Below are 20,216 nucleotides of genomic sequence, written 5' to 3' on the forward strand. Positions count from 1 at the left end.
AAGTGCTATCAATTTTCATCTAATTCGATTAAAAGTAGTTAAATAAACATTGACCATTGATTATTAACTCTAAATATATGAAACCATGTATTTATAAAATTTATTTTATTAAAAAATTTATCACTTTATTAAAATGACTAATAAGATGATTGAATATGAGTCGAGCATACTTCTATGTAAAAAATTGATTCAGGTTTACCGTAGTTCGATCTAAACTTCGTTCGGGTTAAGTCGGTTTTAGCCGGATCGAGTTCGGTCTCGAGCATGATTCGGGTCGGATATGACTCGGATCGGTCATTATTAGGTTCGGGTAATCTCGGTTCACGGTTATTAGAAAAATCGGTTACAGCTTGGGTTCAATTTTCCCATTTTCGGTTGTCAACCGGTTCGGGTATAGCTTCGGATCGGGTAATGTCGGTTTGATAAACCTAAAAAAGGAATATATTTTCGGGTCGGTTTATTTTTGATTTCGGAACGAATTTTCGGGTCGGGTCACTTTTGAACAGCTCTACTAATTACAATTGATCGACTCAATATCAAATTAAGTTGTTAGTCAATTTTTAATTGATGACAAAATTCCCTTTATTTAAAGCAAAATAGTTAAAATGCATCTTAATTAGTAATCATTATTATTTTGTTACTTTTACTTGTTTGACCGGAAATTAAAATTATAAAGTTCTATCAATATTCATCTAATTCGATTAAAAGTAGTTAAATAAACATTGACCATTGATTATTAACTCTAAATATAGGAAACCATGTATTTATAAAATTTAATTTATTAAAATATCTAACACTTTATTAGCTTAGCAAATAAGATGATTAAATATGAGTCTATCATACTTCTATGTTAAAAATTGGTTTAGGTTTACAGCAGTTCGATCTAAAATTCGTTCAGGTTAAGTCGGTTTTAGCGGGATATAATTCGGTTTCGAGCATGATTCGGGTCGGATATGATTCGGGCCGGTCATTATTAGGTTCGGGTAATCTCGGTTAACGGTTATGTGTCGGTTACAGCTCGGGTTCAGCTTTTCCATTTTCGGTTGTCAACCGGTTTGAGTACAATTTCGATTCGATAAACCAAAAAAAGGAATACATTTTCGAATCAGTTTACTTACAGTTTCGGTTCGAATTTTCAAGTCGGGTCACTTTTGAGCAGCTCTAATAATACTACCAGTACACAGTAGACACTGCACTAAGTTCCTCACCACCAAATTTGTTCATGGCATTGCTAGCCAAATTATGCAAAAAAGATAAAAATAAATATCGATCATGTAGTAGGACAGATATATAGATAAAATAAAAGATAAATTAATTATTTAAATAAATTAAAAAATATACAATATTAAAAGAAAATGTAAACTAGAGTACATTGATAAGACTCATTCTAGAAGTTTTATTGACTTTAAGAGCAAATAGAACCAAAATAGATTCTTATCTCATGTGTTATCCAACATTTATCTTTTAATTAGTCCTTTTTAGTATTTTATAATATTTTTATTTTAATTGACATCTTTGTTATTTTTATAAATGTCATTTTTTATTTTCTCTCATTTTGAATTTTATTCAAGCAATTTAATTATCCTATTATTTTTTAAATAACCGTCTATTATGTAATGTTGCTTACTCTTTGTAACGGAGGAAGAATGACATCGAAATACGGACATAAAACTATGGGAAGATGACAAATTATGTTTTTATGTAGGTGGTGAAAATCAAATCAAACACTAATAATCAATTAATTTTTATTTAATTGATCATTAGGAATTATTCACTAGGTAATACATTTGGATTAATTGTTCAATTAAAAAACTGCAAAAAACAAATTTGATATAAAGTAAGATACGTCGATCATGACATGACAATTTAACATGTGTAGCCATATTATAGGCCATATATATACTTTGGGTATGATAGGTACAACATGACCTCCCCTAAGAATGACATGGTGCGCACAACCCGATTTACCCTCTAGTCTGCTCAGATACGATACCCTATAACCCGCTCAGATACGATACAGCTTGTGCTACGACATGGCCATACCAACCTTGCTCTATTCCCCATCATCATTGATGAAGGGGGGGCGGGGGCGATTTTGCCCTTCTAGTTTTTTTTCCCTAATTGATAATGGTTAGATTTGTGATAAAGTTAATATTTAAATATATTTTTTTTAATAATACCTGATTCATTAATAAAGAGTCATACGACATCTACGTCAGAGATAAAAATTAGCAAGTACATAAAAACGTTAACCAAAAATAATTCAAAATTAACAAAACTACGATCGTTGTATATGAGATCTGACAATTCTAAATATTCTTTTTCACATCACTGTTTGACACAGCTTTCTACGAGGGGGTCTTTCGATCTGTTGTAGTATTCAGATAGAATTGGATTTGATGTAGTTGATGGTAATTGCAATTTTAGTGTCTGTTGCATTATCGTATTAATTTCTACCAACAAATCAATTACAAACTAAACTTCATAACTCCAAACTCTCACGAAGAGAGAGAGAGATCAAAACCCAATATATAGGTAGAATCAACTCAATGAATGGGTAGAACAATTCTCCTGTAGGGAGAGAACAAAAATTTATTCTAATCTTATTCAAAAAGCTTAAAACAGACAAATTTAGAGATTTACCATCAACCAAAAGGTTGATGATAGTTCTAAACCAACTATGAAAATTAGAATTTTTAGAGAGAGAAAAGAGAAAATGTGAGAAACGCAATTTTGTATAATTAGGATGTCACAAATTTAAATATTTAAACTCTTATTTTTAACCCGTATATAAAATCTAAAATTTTAATATATACCCTATCAACTTTTAACTCAAGTTAATCATGGGCTAATTTTCATGGTTCAGAATTGAATGGTGTAGTGTAAGTGTGTAACACCTTTCTACATGGGGCCATCCAAGTTCAAATATCCAATTTTACACAATAGCTGTTAATTTGTCATATTTCTTTAATGCACTTAACGAATCGTCATTGTCTTTATTTATGAAAAGTAATTCATCCGTTCTAAATTACATGTAATATTAGAAATATTTATTTATTATTTTTAATATATAAATAATTTTTAATTTAAATTAAAAGAAAGTCAAGTAGAATTTTGTTTGATCTGTCTCAACGTAAAGATTACTAATATTAAATTTTTATAATTTTACACATAATTAAAGATATTAAGAATAAAATTAGTTCATTAAACTGCGTAAAAAGTAAACATTGTGAATATTTTCAAAACAGAAAAAACATATAATATTGGCGTCCTTGGGTTATGTGGATTTACTATGAAAACTTATTTATTGATCTGGTTTACTTAAGTGGTCAAGTTTAATTAAAAGAAAATAAATGGATTAAAAAAATTTGTACACGAGATTAAGAATATATTTGTAAATGTGATAAAAAGATAGAATATGTAGATATATTTTTTTTATAATTTAAGTAGGCTCAATGGATAGAGCATCTGCATGTAGAGCAGAAGGTTTTGGGGTTCGACCTCTACTGGGCCCAGGAATCAGTTGGGGGATTTCTTAACTGCGCGCATCTCTCTTTGCTCCTTCCTTGAGGGAACGAGTATGATTTGTCCGCATCTTTCAGGAAAAAGAAAAATCACCCACTCGAATCCTGCCTTGTGCGGGATAATGGGAGTGGCATTTACTTTTTTTTTGACATAAAATATAATAATTTTGAAAGAATAAAAAAAAAGTAAAAGCAAGCTAACTTTTCAAGTTAAGGTAAGTCCATTTTCCAGCCATTAATCTATAAATAAGAAAGCTCAAATAAATCTCTTTTAATTTTTTTGAGTTATTAGCTACTTCTATTTATCTACTATTTTATATTCTCTCTATGTCCCTGTGAATTTGCACTCTAAAATGCAAAATTTTTTCGTATATTTGAGTTTTAAGATGCAAACTCAAATGAAGAAAAAGAGTAAAATTTTAAATTGATATCACATAATTAATATTTTTAGAATTAGACTATTATTAAAAATATAATAGAATAATATTTCATAATTTAACGAAAAATCTTATAATATTTATTGGATATTTTAACAATAAAAATAAGATTATAATAAATTCTCAAAACATCATGACAAATTCCAGCAATCCAAAAAAAAAAAATCAATTCAATCAATAATCTTTAACATGGTTTGAGGTGGGGCATACGCCCTCTTGCCTATTCATAGCCTTGCTCGTTGCCACTTGCCAGTAAAGCATTCTTCTTCCTTTTTGTGGTCCCTTTTTAATTGGGACAGCCAACAATATTCCAAGTTGAAGTTATGCAAAAGCAAATTATCATGATTTGGTGTGATGGTTAAGTGTTTTATTTATTTATTTTTTTAACACTCTTGGTAGGCCTGAAATACACACAATATTATGGTTATTACTAATTTTTAAATAGACCATCTCTATTGAACTGACTCAATAGAGATTTTTTATTTCAAAATGATTATATATAACGTTAAAATGATTATTTATTATTTTAATATAATAAATTTTTATAGTTTTAGAGAGATTATTTATTATCTTAAAGTAAGCAATGAAAGAAATGGGCTATTATATGGACCCGTTTCATGGTGAGACGGTTTTATATAAGACGAGCTGTATGGTTATTGCAAAATTTATTATTCAAATTTATTTTATACTCCCTCTGTTTTTTTGTTCTTCCCATTTACTTTTTGCACAGTTTTCAATGCGAATTTTAAATCTTAATATCTCTAAATATATATTATAAAAAATTCAAAATAATACATAATAAAAAAGTATATATAAAGACGAATCTAACAAGATCTCACATGGGTATATTTTATCTTCTAAATATATGTCAAAATTCAAAAACATTAAATAAATTTCTTTCTCCTTAAGGTGAATTATTTCAAATGGAAATAAAATTAGAGAACGGAGAGAGTATATTATGGATAATGTGTAAGAAGAAAATGTTGTCAAGTGAAATCTTGTTTAAATCGTCTATTTGAATACTTTGATAACATTAATAATGCATATAAATGAGGCGAATTATAATAATGAATTGAATTAAAAAAAATCAAATATAACACGTATAATGGATTAATGAAACGGATCACTCGAGAACATCAATTTCCTTTTCCCACTTGTTCGTAGGTAATTAGAAATGACTTTTTGCTTGGCCTTTTAATTTGCTTTTAGCTTTTTAGTTTGCCATTTACTTTATTTTGGTTGGTTAAACAGCTAAAAATATAGTATTTAATAAATAATTTTTTAAGTCAATTGAAAAGCAAATTTTTAAGTCAAAGATTAAAATTTACTATTAGTAGCTTTTTCATTGGCTTTTGATTTATTGATTCACTTTTTTTCTAATAAACAACTAATTAATCAACTAATTTTTACACAGCTAGATGGTCAAACCAACTAATAATCATTTGTCAAACAAACTATATAACTTAAATATTGTATAAACTACACACAAAAATTAATCATTAAAAATTAAAATTAGTTTGTCTTTGTACAAACCAATTTTAACTGGCAAAAACATCTCTTTGAAACATAACTCAGCAAAAGTATTAAAATAGTATATAAACTTATATTGTCTTATTAGATGATTTACATTAATTATGTGATAGTGTAATGGTAATGGTATCCTAATCTTAACATGAACTGTTTACGGATTAGCATCCATCCATAAATGAGTAGTCCCTGTTTAGTAGATTATTGCTATTGTGAGTATCGACAACGACGACAAGTATCGACAAGTATCGACAAAGATAATCTTAACAATCCCATTATTATAAATATACTCCTATCTTTATAAATTTAACAATATTTTTATTTTTTATTTTGGTTTACTTTTACTTTGTATTATTTCTATTTTTAATTATATTTCACCACTTTCATAAATTTTTATTCACAATCACACATCTACTCCAATTTTTAATCTTATTCACGTAATTTTATTATCCCTATTATTTTCTGAATACTTGTATAAATGTTAATGTTGCAAATTTAATAGAACAAATGCAAATATTTTTCAACAACTTTTAATAGTGTGAAAATTTGAAGATAATCTATGTCATTAATAATACTAGTCGATTAAATGAGATCTCACCGTTAAATATTAATTTTAAAAATTCAAAAGAAATGTTTGAAGTTAGGGTTACAAGTCAGATGGGAGTAAAAGAGTTTCATTAAGCTGATCATCTTGGAAAAATTTTTGTAGCCTGTGGGATCAGACTTCGATTAATAGTTTATTTCATTAAGCACAGACACAATCACAACGGCAACCGCAAACACAACCATAAGCGAAAATTTGAAATCTGTAGACTAAAAAAAAATTTGATTAAATAAACTAAGAATCAAACTATTTTCAAAAGTAAGCGAGAAAATCTCAAACCTATGATTTGGAGTTGTTCACAGTTAGTAACTGCGAACAGCTATAAAAGTCAAAATAGTTGTTCGCAGTTAGTAACTGCGAACAACTATTTTGACCTGTTTTTGTGCAGCATGCTGTTCGCAGTTACTAACTGCGAACAGGTCAAAACAGGTCAAATAGTTATTCGCAGTTAGTAACTGCGAACAGCTATTTTGTCTGTTTTGACCTGTTCGCAGTTAGTAACTGCGAACAACCCCAAACCTCAGGTTTGAAAATTTCACGCTTACTTTTGAAATAAGTTTGATTCTTAGTTTATTTAAATAATTTTTTTTTAACCTACAAATTTCAAATTTTCACCATAAGCACAACCACTACCGCTTTCTCTTTGCATCACAGCCCATTTGCCTTCTTCAAAAAGTTGAAGGACAAAGGCAGCTTTGGCTCAAGATAATGTCATTACTAATGTACAATTTTCACTTAAGGTCATATTAAAGGTTAGCATTCGAATTTCTACCTTCCTGAATCTACTGCCCGCTTATATGTGGGATACTGCCTTTCTCATCCATCCATCAGTGTCTTCTTTTTGACAGTGCTTTTCATTTTCCATTTTCGTTTGTAATTATGATTCAACGGCTGTTCTCCTGCAGCACGTATGCACCAATGCGATCAAAGGACCATGCAAGAGGATTAAGTATCTTTTGCTCCCCAGTCACGACGTTTTATTTAATACCAAAACACTAAATGTAGAAGATAGCATTGTATATTAACTGAAAGTCTAAAAAGCACTTTCTGAGGCCACGGTTGGAAATGAATAGCAAGAATATTCCTAGTAATCTTTCTTAAAATTCAATCCATCATCCTTTGTTTGGTTAGTAGGAGTAAGTCGTAAGTGTCTTCCAGGACACGACCTTGAAGCATGCTTGTGAAGATGTGAAGTGCCATTACTACCTGCTGTTAGTTGAGCTCCACAATACTTGCACTTTGCCCATTTCAAAATACCATTCAACATAATCTTGTCAAATAGTTGCCATACAGATGATGGTCTATTCATTTTAGAATTTCCACTTTTACTTGTGGACTTTGTACTCACTTTGTCAGTTACATTGATAAATCCTTCTTCATCAACCTCTTTGTTCTCATCTAAATTGCCAATGTTCGATTTGGCCTGCAATAACCTTCAATCATACTTTTTACCTCTGATTTTTGAATGTTTGGAAGAAATTAGATTTGAAAACCATAGATTTCTTAGAAAGAAGGGCAGGAGATAAGAGTAAAGTTCACAAATGAGGCAGCATTACTGTATTGCTTATAAAACCCTAAGTATACTCTTCAACCAAATAAACTAAAATTAAAAAACAGTCCCAGGATCGGGTCTAAGTCTAACCGGACCCACACCCTTAAAAGTTTTTTGGACCCAAACATTTAGGGTCCAAAAAAAAGCCCATTAACCTTAAAAGATAGGGTCCAACAGGGTTCGGTAGGGTCTTGGACTCTTGCTCATCACTGTCAGTGGGATCAGACATGGATTAATGGTTTATTATATCATTAAGCGCCACGTAAACTTTCTCTCTTCTTTTTCTTTTCAACACACCCCCTTTGCCTTCTTCAAAAAGTTAAAGGACAAAGGTAGCTTTGGCTAAGATAATGTCTTTACTAATGTACAATTTTCACTCAAGTTTAAGTTAGTGGCTAGCAATCAAATTTCTACTTGCCTGAATCCTACGCCGCTTGTATACGCACTTGTATGTGTGATGCTGCCTTGCTGCTCCATCAATCAGTGACTTCTTCTTTTCACGAGTACTTTCTGCTTTCCGTCTTCGCTTGTAATGTAGATTGAACGTCCTGTTGAGATCATGCTCCAGGATGTTCTCCTGCAGCAGGTACGCAATAATAGATCAAGAACCATGCAAGAGCATTAAATATCTTTTGGTCCCCAGTCACATTACTTTATTTGATATCCAAAACAGTAAAATGCAGAAGATAGCATTGAAAATTTACTGAAAGTCTAAAAAGCAAAAGGTAATAAACCAAAGAGCACAAATATTTCCAGAGCCCAAATAATACCTGTACTACTGCAAGTCCAGTCCTTCGCAGTTCTTTCGTTGCTCGTAAAGAATCTAGATAGAACAACCAAACAAAGATAGAATTATTAGAGCATTACAACTAGTTTTGATAAAATCATTACAGTACGTATACAATCGGCTAACAACATTCCAGTTCCCAATGCCATAGCAGCAAACAAAATTGTACTTATTTATTTGTAAATTGGGGTTGAAGGGAAAAGGTTAATTCTGATTTGAGAACTATGATTACAAAGGCCAAACAATTACAGCAATGTCCTTACCATACCAAAAAAGTGGAGAAGACCAAACTAATGAATCAATTAAAACATCTAAAGACCGAACTAAACTATGTTATGGATATACTTTTCAGGTAGCATACCTGTTGGAGCCGATCTTCTGAGGATTTTCTGAAACATTGTTGTTCCCTGGAAAAGAACAAATGGATACCCCAGCAATTCTTTCCTTAAAAGCGATGGCATGTCGGTAAAACCAAATGACGAAACCCAGGTATTACTGAGCTGAGCTATAGCTGGCAAGACTAGTCTTTCGACACCCATTTCAACAAGCATCTGCAAAAGATGAGTATATGCTACAGAACAACAATAAAATTTAACAGAAAATAAATAGAAGATTCATGAATAAAATACCATAAACAGCAGAAAAGATACAAGCATCGCTAGTAGGCTGAAGGCCTAACATACATCATTAGGTTGATAAACCTAGGCTAAACTAAGACTGTTGACAAATTGTACCTTCTCTAGCTCATCAACAAGCAGCCGGCACATACCCTTTCGGCGATACTTGAAACGTGTAGCTACAAGTGGCATTTCTGCTACTTTTTGACCATGAATTCTGAAATCAACGTAAAGACCAAATGCACGCAAAAGATAAGTTACTCATTTGAAAATCAAGGATATAAACATTGCTTCCATAACCCAAAGAGTCACCTGATAGTAGCAACACAAACAGGTTCCTCATTGTGAACCAAAGCTATTACATAGAATCCATGAAAATCCAGTCTCCGAAATTTTGACCTGTTAAAAGCAAAATTGTTGAAGACTGAAAATGTTTACAGCAACAATATATGCTGACATATCAAACAAACAGAACAACAAAGCACGCAGCCCTCAGAAGGAACAAGCTTCATTTCACAAGGCAATTACAAATTTTAGGGGCCCATGCCCCCACCTTTTATAAATTTTGAATCCTGCTAACTGCAAAACACTATCGGAAGGTTCAAGATATCATTGAACTTTCAACGAATGACAATTTGAAAAACCTGTTAATTATTTCAGTTAAAAGGCCTCAGAGAAAAAATAAGTTAAATCATAGAACTGTTCATTGCCATAAAACATACACAATCAAGTTTCATTACTCGTATTGTCACGTAAATAGACTAATAACAAAAAATATAGAAGGCAGGATTAAATTTAATTTATATTTTTATGGTTTTTGCTGGTTAAAAGAAAGGTAATTGTGAATCTAATCGTATAACTTAATTGGAATCATAGAATCATACATGTACGGTGATCATGATTCTAACAACCATAGAGAGATTTTCAAAATAAAGTTTATTTAGAGGAAGGACCATGAGAAACCCTGGAAAGTTTTGAGATTTTCAAAAAACATTCTGCAACACAATTCATGAATATCAAAAAAATTTCACTAAAATAAGTAACTTTATCAGAAAGAATGCAAAAGGCATGATGTTCACTCCAGTTCACAGTCCCAATGGTTATCAATCTTGTTATAAATGCAATGAATAATGCACAGTAATACCAGAGAATTGATGATCAATCAAGTAAAGGACAAATTGATATTTTAGTTATTTGAGAACAATCTTTGAATAATGAAGAATATAACTAATCATTTCCATGTGGAAAAGAATAAGATGCAATATGTCATATTTATCACATTAATACAGTCCCAACTCTGGGTGCCAGCTTTGATAAAGCCGGTTAAAAAAATTTGTTTCTGCATCCCTCAAAACTGTTCAGCAGATCCATGATGTGGAGTGTATGATTAAATAATGCTCTTGGATCCTAATTAGAATACAAAGGACTATTTTTATTCAAAGAAAATTTAAATTAACAAGAAAAACTTATTGTGAGACCCAATAGTGCAAAAAACAAGGCCGCATTGTATAGCATCGGCCGCATTGTAAAGATTTCAAAAAAAAATGAACCGACTGCATTTTGGCTGCATCATGGGATATCTCATGCTTTCGAATGATGCATCATTCACATTACCATTCCATTACTGCAATTGCGACAATTACCGCATTTTTGCACTATGGTGAGACCATAAAGGACAAGGACTCATAAAGAAGATAACACACTCAAACACAAACAGAAATAATATGGCAGCCACACTCTACATCCACATATGATAATTCTAAAAACAAGCACTCCCATTGTTATTGAGACTAACTTCAATAAATTTTACGAGGAATAAACAGGTATTGTTAGATTTAGATGTCTAGAAATTTCCGTTTTTAACTATGCACTCAAAAAATGATTTAACTACTGTTTATCATAAGAAAAACCCCATGGCATTTTATCAAGGTTCTAAATTCCAAGGGTTCAAAATATCTTTCAACATTTGCGTAGTTGACACTATTCATCTACCAATATCATCTCATTTTCTTATCCATATATAAAGAAAAAATATAGTTAAGTGGGATCTTGTTAGAATTGTCTTAATATGTAGTTCTCAAGTCTCAACTATCGACGTTTGATTGTCTTTATTTAAAACATAATTAGTGTTGGAAAACATGCAATAAATAAATTTTTCAAGTATTTTGAAAAGGAGGAAATACTTAAAAAGAAGCTTTGAAATGTAGATTCAAAGTTCAAATTTGATACATAGTTTCTACTTTTTTAGTACGTGGGTGGAGAAATGGAGCACTTAGTAAAAAAGGGGGAGATAAATCTTATAATTATACAATTAAATTTTATAAGGCCAATTCTTCCCACAGGAAAAAGGGTCCTATAAATGTTTTCTTCTTTTAGTTATAATGAATTATATTAGGAACCAGGAAAACACCAAGGGATGTAGCACCATATATTAACAGAGGTACCAACAAAAACATTAAAGGCCTTTGCTTGTCATAAACACCACCTATACGTAGATAACATATCAACCAATTGATTGGTACAAAATTGATGTCAAAACGCATAAATACTTTGCGTGCTTAAAATTCCACTAACAATACATATAATTTATTAATAAACAATGCAAATAGCAAGAAAAGTGTCTGCAGGCAGCCAAGTATAAAGAGACGGAAGAATAACATAATTAGGTTTAAGGTTAATGGACCATGCTTAAAAATAAGAAAGAAATTGCACCAAATTAATCAAGTCAACTAGAAATGCATTAAATTTTCAAAAAACACCCAACATGCCAAATTGAAAATAGCCCTAGATTGTCTAAAGAACAGAAAATAAAGCATCAATACAGTTTTAGCATATAACACAAAAAACTCCATAATCGCAAGAGAATGCGGAGGCTGAATAGTACAAAAAATAGAAAGGGGTGGGGACTCACCCAGAATTGTAGACAATATCGGCAACCAGATCCCTTTCGGTGTGGGGTTCGATTATAGGTTCAAAGCACTCGTGAAAAACATTTAGAACTTGCGACACTTGAATGAGAGTATGAAATCGTTCATTGTGTACGTTACAATCATTTCTTCTAGATCTTGTAATAGTCCACGTAAATCCTTCCCTACTTGTTGGATTTGAAATTTGTAGAAGTTTGTGAAGGCGAGAACATATCTAAAAGCCAACCAAATGATCGTGATTAGCAAAACAGATTATGCAAAATGACCAAAGGTGAAGAAACCAAAACCAACTATCAATCTATAAAACAAGTAGCCTCACAAAGTTAAAACATAATTCTTGGAAGAATGTGAGGTAAATGATCCAAAACTTGTATAGCTATTTGGCAATTGGCTTTTTTGTTAGCTTTTGGTTTTTGGCTTTTAGCTTTTTGATTGGTCAAATAGCCAATAAAAGTTTTTAGTAAATGGCTTTTAAGCCAAAACCAAAAAGCTACTCATTTGTAGCTTTTTTCATTGTCTTGGTTTTTAGTCTACTTTTTTTCTAATAAACAGCCAACAGCTAACAAATAATTTTTAACATCTCCAAAGCAATTCGCTTAAACATCTAGCTTAAACAACGACTAATACATCAAATCAACCAACAGCTTTAGCTAGGCCCTTTTTTTTTATTTTGAAATTTTTATAGAGCGATCAACGAAAATCGCTGCAGCCAAAGTTAGTTGACTCATTTTCGTGTTTACTTACCCCCTCAATTGATAGTTAACAACAACCTTATGCTAGGTAAAGGTCAAATTAAAGAGAATACCTCAAAACAGCTTCGGCTGCAAAACTTGTCCGAGAAACAGTTGTCGGAAACTAATGTTCCTGCTTCGTTCAAGCAAGCCACATGATCTACAAAGTCAGAGTTATATAAGATAAAGCGAAAAAACTTCAAGCATTGCAACATTGATGACATAGACAAAGAAAACAATAAATAGAAGAAACACACATCGGCGGCTGCACTGGTAACACGCTTGAGTAAATAGTTGATCATCATTATCAGAATAATCCGAGCCACATAAGCCACATTTACATGATGGACAAAATGATTCTCCAGCAGGAGCTTCCTGATGACCACAACAATCAGTTAATATAAGAAAAGGACTTTCATATTGCACCCGATCTAAAGGTGGTAAATAGAAAAGGTAGTTCGAGAAATAGTAGGAAAGCTTATAAGATACGGTCAATTGTGCTTATTGTAAAATCTAGGGAATGGTGTCTAGCCCAAAAAAGCAAATTATGAGACATTCTAACCTGCCCCAAGGTACATATATTAATTCATCAAGCAAAACTACAGAAAGACCAACTAATGTAAACTAATTATATCAAAAACATTTGATAAATTTATGGAGAAAAAAAATTAAATCAGTAAACCATAATAAGTTAATGTCTAAGAGCATGCCCAGAGTAATTGTTAGAGCAAATTACAGCTAGTGTATACAACAATGGAATAATCCTACAAGAAATTGACTAGAAGACACAATGGAAGAAGTTTTATTGAAGATTAATTAGTGTATACAACAAATTACAGCTCAAGAATGTCTCTATTTGAGATCAAGCACAAGCACTACAAGTAATTATTATTACTCATTAAAACCCTAGTGTTGTTTTGGATCTAAAATACTCAAGTTGCGCCTTTCTATCCAGCTGAAACAAAAACAAATGATGTATATACCCAAGGAATTAAACTGGGTTTATTTATCCAAGCAAACAGGGCTTGTGCTCGACCGAGCAATAATGGTGTTTGCCCGAGAATTAAAATCCAGGAGCTAGAATGTTTCTAAGAGTTAAATTTTTGCTAATGCTCACCCAAGCAAGCAAATGGCCCACATACAGTCTACCCACCTGAGCAAAGCATTGATACACACTCTTGCTAGAACACTTTTGCAATACCTCAAAAAGGAATGGTTGATGAAATAGTTTCTGTACACTAAGTACTTGTTAGACAATAGATAAGCATAATCAAGGAAGTTGATAGTTCTAAATTTTTAGTGGTCCAATCAAATCAAATTTTGCAATATCTGAACAGGGCAAAAGTAATTTTCAACTAGAATTAATCTGCCTTTTGGTATATGTGGTCCACCAAATAACAAAATCTTAGTGTCATGACAATTAACAACGCTGTCTTTTGTTTAATTAAAACCCCAACACATTAGTTGTTGTTATGCTTCAAACTTAAAACGTGTATACCTTAGTTAACAGCTACCAACAAAATCAGCTAATTTTCTTCTCAACAATAGTCTTTTGTTTTTCATAGGGGTGAGAGCCCAAAGAGAGTGTTGTTGTAGACATGAAATGTGCTTCCCAGACCACATATTAACACTGAATAACACCCTAGAGATTTACATAATATTCAAATCTTGGATATAAAAGTATTAACTTGTTTGGATGATTGGATCAAACGGGATGGAAGGAGGTGAATGAAAGCTCATTTGGATGATAGATGAGGGAAGGGAATTGGATTGGAAAAAAACGGGGACAAATTGCTATATATTGTTGTAAACAAATCTCCAAGATTCCCAACAATGGAGAGTTTTGGAAAGAACACTCATCACTCCTCCCTCATTCTTCCTCCAAAACACCGAAAGACCTAGAAATCAGAAATTTTTTTTTACAGCGAGTGCAATCCGAAATATAATCTCGAGTTATTGTGTCTTGATTTTTCAACGAAAATTATCAAAGGTAACATAATCTTTCACCAACTTTGATGGTTAAAATTCTACGTTCTTCTAAATCTTCCACTTTTGAAGATTTCATTACTAACAAAATTGAAGGAATCAATCCGTTCAAATATCTCCTCTTCCAAATACCCACACCCTCCAAAATTGGTATCCAAACAACGGAAAACCTATCCCTTCAAATTCCTCCATTTTTCCCTTCCAATTTCACCAATCCAAACACAACATTAGTGTTCAAGTTCAATATTGTACAACACATATAGAGCGATTCCAAATAAGAGTAAAAGCAGTTTTCATAACATTGTTCATTCTTGAAACAATCTAGACAAAGGAGAGATAGGGTACATCCTAGAAAAAACAATTGCAATATTTGAAACCACTTCGTATGTTTCATGAGTTTTGTACATTTTCAATAGCAATGAAGTAATGGTCACAATAACTGGATGTATTTAAGCTCCAACATTGTTAGTACAGGCACATAATTAGATTTACTTAAATTTGTGACTAACTATTCATTTCCAAATTACACATCTATATCTATATCTAATACTAAAACAAATACCACCTAAGGACACGTGTCATGTTCTGATGAGTTTAGTTTTCGCCTAATAACTAGAGTACTGAATACGCTATTACCTCAAATAGCTTTTAATATCTAGATTATCTACTATAATAATCCCTACAATTAAGGAATTAATTACTGCAACATTACTGACTTTCTATGTCTCCTTAAACTAATTATCATATTTTTTGAAGATCATTGCAACTTGTGATGGAACATTACTTCTATCTTTTTCTCCTAAAAATTCCCTATCTTTCTTCTATTCTCATATTTAAAAAATTGGGTTTTTTTTTTTTTAATTATCTCTCTATAGATTTTTTGGGTTTAGCTAATTCGAACCAAAGAGAGAAGTAAAGCATGTAACCAATCTCGATGAATGGGCCATATCTCCTGCATTAGTCTATTTTTATCTTTTATTTTCTTAAATATTTAATTTATTGATTTTTGATATATTTTTTCTATGCATGTGAATGATTTATTTATAAATCTAAATTTTAATTGCTTTTTATTGTTATTATTTTGATTGATCAAACCTGGATCTCTTTTTTTCTAATTTAGCAAATTTTATTTCTTTATTCAAATTGAGGGGAAGTAAATCGTGTTTAGAGATGGACGAAATCTATAGAGGAGTAATTAAACTTGAGAAGGATTGACAATAACAATCGTGATATTGTTCCTAATACTAAGATCTAAAATTTTATTTCCCTGATAGGAAAATAATAAGCAAGATATAAAATTAGAATTCAATCATTTGATCATTACCTAACATAAATTTTAAATTTTTACTGCATGATCAATCATATATAGCAGTTTCATGGGTCAAAAGTAAGCAAAAACTAAAGATTACGTAAATATTTATACTTTAACATACAATATTGTATACAAAAAAGTGGTTCAATATTTATAGTTGATAAAAGTTGTTATAAATGTATCTATTTCACTAAGTTTATATATATTGTTTAACTTTATTTTCCGTCGTAATGTATATTATGGTACAGAAACCTACATTTCAAATAGCGTACCAATATTATTTTTTATTCATCTGTTTTTAATATTTTGCATTTATTTACGTAAAAATATAAGTTAAATATGATAAAATATTAAATAACTCGTGCTTAGCACGGACAATCACCTAGTAAATATCTAAGCTCAAGTTTATTAACTGGCTAGAGGCATGATGATACAACTCAATATGATGCTAAAATTAACGGGTTAAGATGATTAAATGCCTTTAAGATAGTTGCGTAAGTCATACTCTAATAATCTTATGTTTGTACAAATTATTCTCCATCTTCTCTTTTTTTCTCACTTTTTGTATCACCATTGTGTTTCACCACTAATATGACTACTCTTCATACCAACCAGGCTACCTCACATACAAAACTAAAAATTTTAAAAGAAGGCATCGTTTAAATTCTAAACTTACCCCAGACAACAAAAAACAATAGATTGCAGAATAACAAGAACCACACACAAACAAATGCTTAAAAAATAATTTTACAAGATTGAATACAAGTGGTAAAAACGTCACCTCAAGACCAATGCAGTTTATATGGTACGAAGACAAGCACATATCACAATGAAACAGTTCCCCTCCATACTGACAAACTAAGCAAACTGAGTCATGGCATATACTCTTATTACCCTTCTTTTTCTGAGGACTCTCTAATGCATCTTTAGTCTCATGTTCTTGACAAGAGGCTGTGATAGAACGTCCAGCAGTCACCCTCTGCCTTCGCATGCAATGACCATCAGTCAAATAGCCACTCTTGCTGACAGAGCCAACAAAAGAATCCTCTGCATCACTCATACACATACGCCTCGTTCTAACTGAAAGACGAACTCCTTTATCTTTTGTTTTCTGCCTTTGCATGCAATGACCATAAGTCAAATAGCCACTCTTACTGACAACACCAACCAAAGAATCCTCTGCATCACTCATACACATATGCCTCGTTCTAACCGAAAGACTAATTTCTTTACCTTTTCTTTGCTGCATTGACCCTTTAAGGACAGAAGCATCTAAAAAGCGCAGCTTACACCTCTTGGATTTCCCCTTTCTTTTCTGCACTACATGTATTTGAGAAATATTAGGGAAAGAAATTTCCTTTCCTCTTGGTTTAGCCGTCATTTCATCAATAATATCCCTGAAATATTCTTTCCACATACAATATGCACCACATGTCCACTCTGAAATCATTTTCCGGAAGCCATAATGTACTTTCAAACGGGACCAAACACGCATAATAAATTGATATAGATGACCATCTTTTTTGTACTCTTTAGCGAGGTCCACTAATACCCAAGCACCCCTTTCTCTCCACTGACCAGAAAATTCGTCCCATCCATAAGTGAGACGTAAATCAGCCAGTTTAAATACTTCTTCATCACCCTCATCAGGAAAAAAAACGCGACACTCCTTTGCACCTTCATCACAATCAAAAACCACTCCTTCCCACCATGCTTCCTTGTACAAGACATCGACACAAACACCAAGAGTTAACTTAGAACTTGTAACAGATTGTTGTGGTTTTGGAGGTTTGGGTCTAATGCGACCACGATGATTAAATTTGATAGATTGGCGTTGGTAGAGACCCTCAATTTCTCCAGTGGCAGGTATCGACTCTATGAGCTTGGAATTTCCTGATTCACACAACAATTCTTCATACATGACTTGGCGGCACAAATTTGAGACACCAACAACTACTCCTGGATGCCATGATCCCCTCAAGCCCTCCTCTAGTTGTCGCACCTAATAACCACATTAACACAAAAAATTTAAAATCAACCGTTGTAACTCAGGCTAGCATTTAAATTCAATTGATATCCAAAGATCGTAATTTACCATCAATCACATAAATCTTGGATTCAAACGCAAACAAAAAAACATGCATCAGTGGCTTAGAGCCCAAACAAATATAAGATTCACGAGTCATAAATGGATAGACAAGATAGGACTAAAAAGAATTTTTGCAACTTTTACCAATTTTCCAAAAACAACAAAGTAAAAAATCTAAAGCCATTAATGCAAAGAGGAACAAAGAAGTGATGATGTACAGATTTCTCCTAACATACGAGACAATGAAGTATTATGAACAAGTTACAAACAAATCAAGTTGTTTAAGTTCCAACCATTCCTTCCGGGCAAGATCTGTGATGCCCATCCAACTCATATATTGGCTTTCTATAGCTGAAGCTTGATTTTGGCCCATCAAACCCCAAAGACAAAAGGATAAGGCTCTTCTTAATTCGTTCATAATATTAGTGGGTGACTGCCATCCAGGACAAACATAGTAACCAATCAAAATTTACAAGGAAACACCCATCTTCCATAGCCCATCTCAATTCCCTACTAAAGTTATGGACTTGATAGTTTGATGTGAATCAACCATGATGTTCTTTACTTCTTACATTGTCTTTCTATTGCTTGATAGGACAACAAAATAGTTGTACAATACTCATAAGCAGGCTTCACAAGTTGGGTTATAGAGTAAAGTAGTTAAGGTCCTTCTAAGATTCTAAGGTTTCCATTTTTGTTTGTTAATTTTCTCTTTCCATAACGCAACTTTGAACAAGTTCTTTTGTCAATAACCACAAAAAAATAAATAAATAAATAAATAATCGCGCTAATTCCTTCAACCATGGTTGATACAGTGGACACAGAAGCCACCAACCACATACTGTGATTGCACAATATTCAACTATGAAAGCATCTGCACTTAAAAACAACAGAATAAGAGCAAAATTACAAAAATTAACGAAAATTTTCAGTCAACAAAATCCCGAACAAATGCAAATTCAATCTGTTCAACAAATCTACACAAAACCGAAATCGTAATTGTGTCTGAATTTGATCACTTACAATGACCTAATTTCACTAATTTCACTCGCAACATATTTGATTAAAATAATAAAATGCGAAATTAGAGAAAATCAATTAACAAAACTCACCTCAACTGCCTCATTTAACAACAACTTCCGCTCCTTCATTTAGAAGAAAAAATGAGATCGAACATTAATGGAGAAGTAAAAATTGGGGGAGTTTACGGGAAGAGAGAATTAAGAATGAGATTCGAGGAATTTGGTGATAATTTTCGATTTTTGAATTTCTGACAAATCATGAATAAAAATACGGACTGAAAGAGCGTAGAATTTGGAGCGGTACGTTAGGGCTTTTATTTAAGAGACCAATGACGTGGTCAATGATTTTGCCTCTTTTAGGTTCCTTTTTTTGTTTTGTCCTATCTGAGTGAAATTGGATTATAACTTCGAAAAAATAAGTTAAATTGGATTTCTTGGCCTTATCTTCTTTGACCAAGTGAAGTTTTGAGACAAATCATGTTTTATACTTAATATTTAAATTGTTAATTTTAATAAATCAAAAAAAAATTAAAACTAAATATTTTCAGTGCGTAAGTTTATATTTTAATTGTTTAATTCGTTATTTTAATTTGATTTATAATTATTTTGTAGACAATTTCCTTAATGAAAATTTGTTTTTTCTTTTGCAAAAAAGTTTTCCTTAAACAAAACTTAAAATGATCAATATTGTTTTTAAAGTATTACTATAATCCCATAAGTTTATACTCCCATTGCCCCTTGAAATAACTCTCATTTTTTTCTAAATTTCTATACGATAATAAATATATAGTAGAAGTATAAAACAAGAAGATATAAATGGACAAAAGAAATAAATAATTAGGATGAAATAAAATAATAAATTTGTGGAAGTGATTAACAAAAGAGGGAACGAGGCCCTTGCCAACAAAAACATAACAAAGTTACTAATTCATGAATTAATGAAATAGATAAGATAAATTATTAAAAAAACACGGAATAAGGCGAAAATCAACTGATTTCTAAAAATAAGCGTCTAATTTCCAAACATGAGGTTTAGTTATATTTACAGTTAGCAACTGCGAACAGATGCTTAATTTTTTTAAAAGGCAAAGAAGAGTAACT

General features: G+C 31.8%; 1 protein-coding gene across 1 annotated transcript; it reads right to left on the reverse strand.

Annotated features, from left to right (window-relative positions):
- Window positions 1-6,541: 6,541 nt before the first annotated feature.
- On the reverse strand, window positions 6,542-19,487 carry LOC130828401 (uncharacterized). The gene is made up of 11 exons (XM_057694376.1): window positions 19,206-19,487; window positions 16,786-18,006; window positions 12,964-13,081; window positions 12,781-12,866; window positions 11,960-12,189; window positions 9,361-9,447; window positions 9,166-9,265; window positions 8,793-8,982; window positions 8,415-8,467; window positions 8,063-8,221; window positions 6,542-7,515 (listed from the first exon to the last, which is right to left on the reverse strand). The coding sequence occupies exons 1-11, from the start codon at window positions 19,242-19,244 to the stop codon at window positions 7,177-7,179; spliced, it is 2,622 nt and encodes an 873-aa protein (XP_057550359.1). The 5' UTR covers window positions 19,245-19,487; the 3' UTR covers window positions 6,542-7,176.
- Window positions 19,488-20,216: the final 729 nt, after the last annotated feature.

Source organism: Amaranthus tricolor, chromosome 12 (assembly GCF_026212465.1).
Source record: "Amaranthus tricolor cultivar Red isolate AtriRed21 chromosome 12, ASM2621246v1, whole genome shotgun sequence".
In the NCBI taxonomy this organism is placed as follows: domain Eukaryota; kingdom Viridiplantae; phylum Streptophyta; class Magnoliopsida; order Caryophyllales; family Amaranthaceae; genus Amaranthus; species Amaranthus tricolor.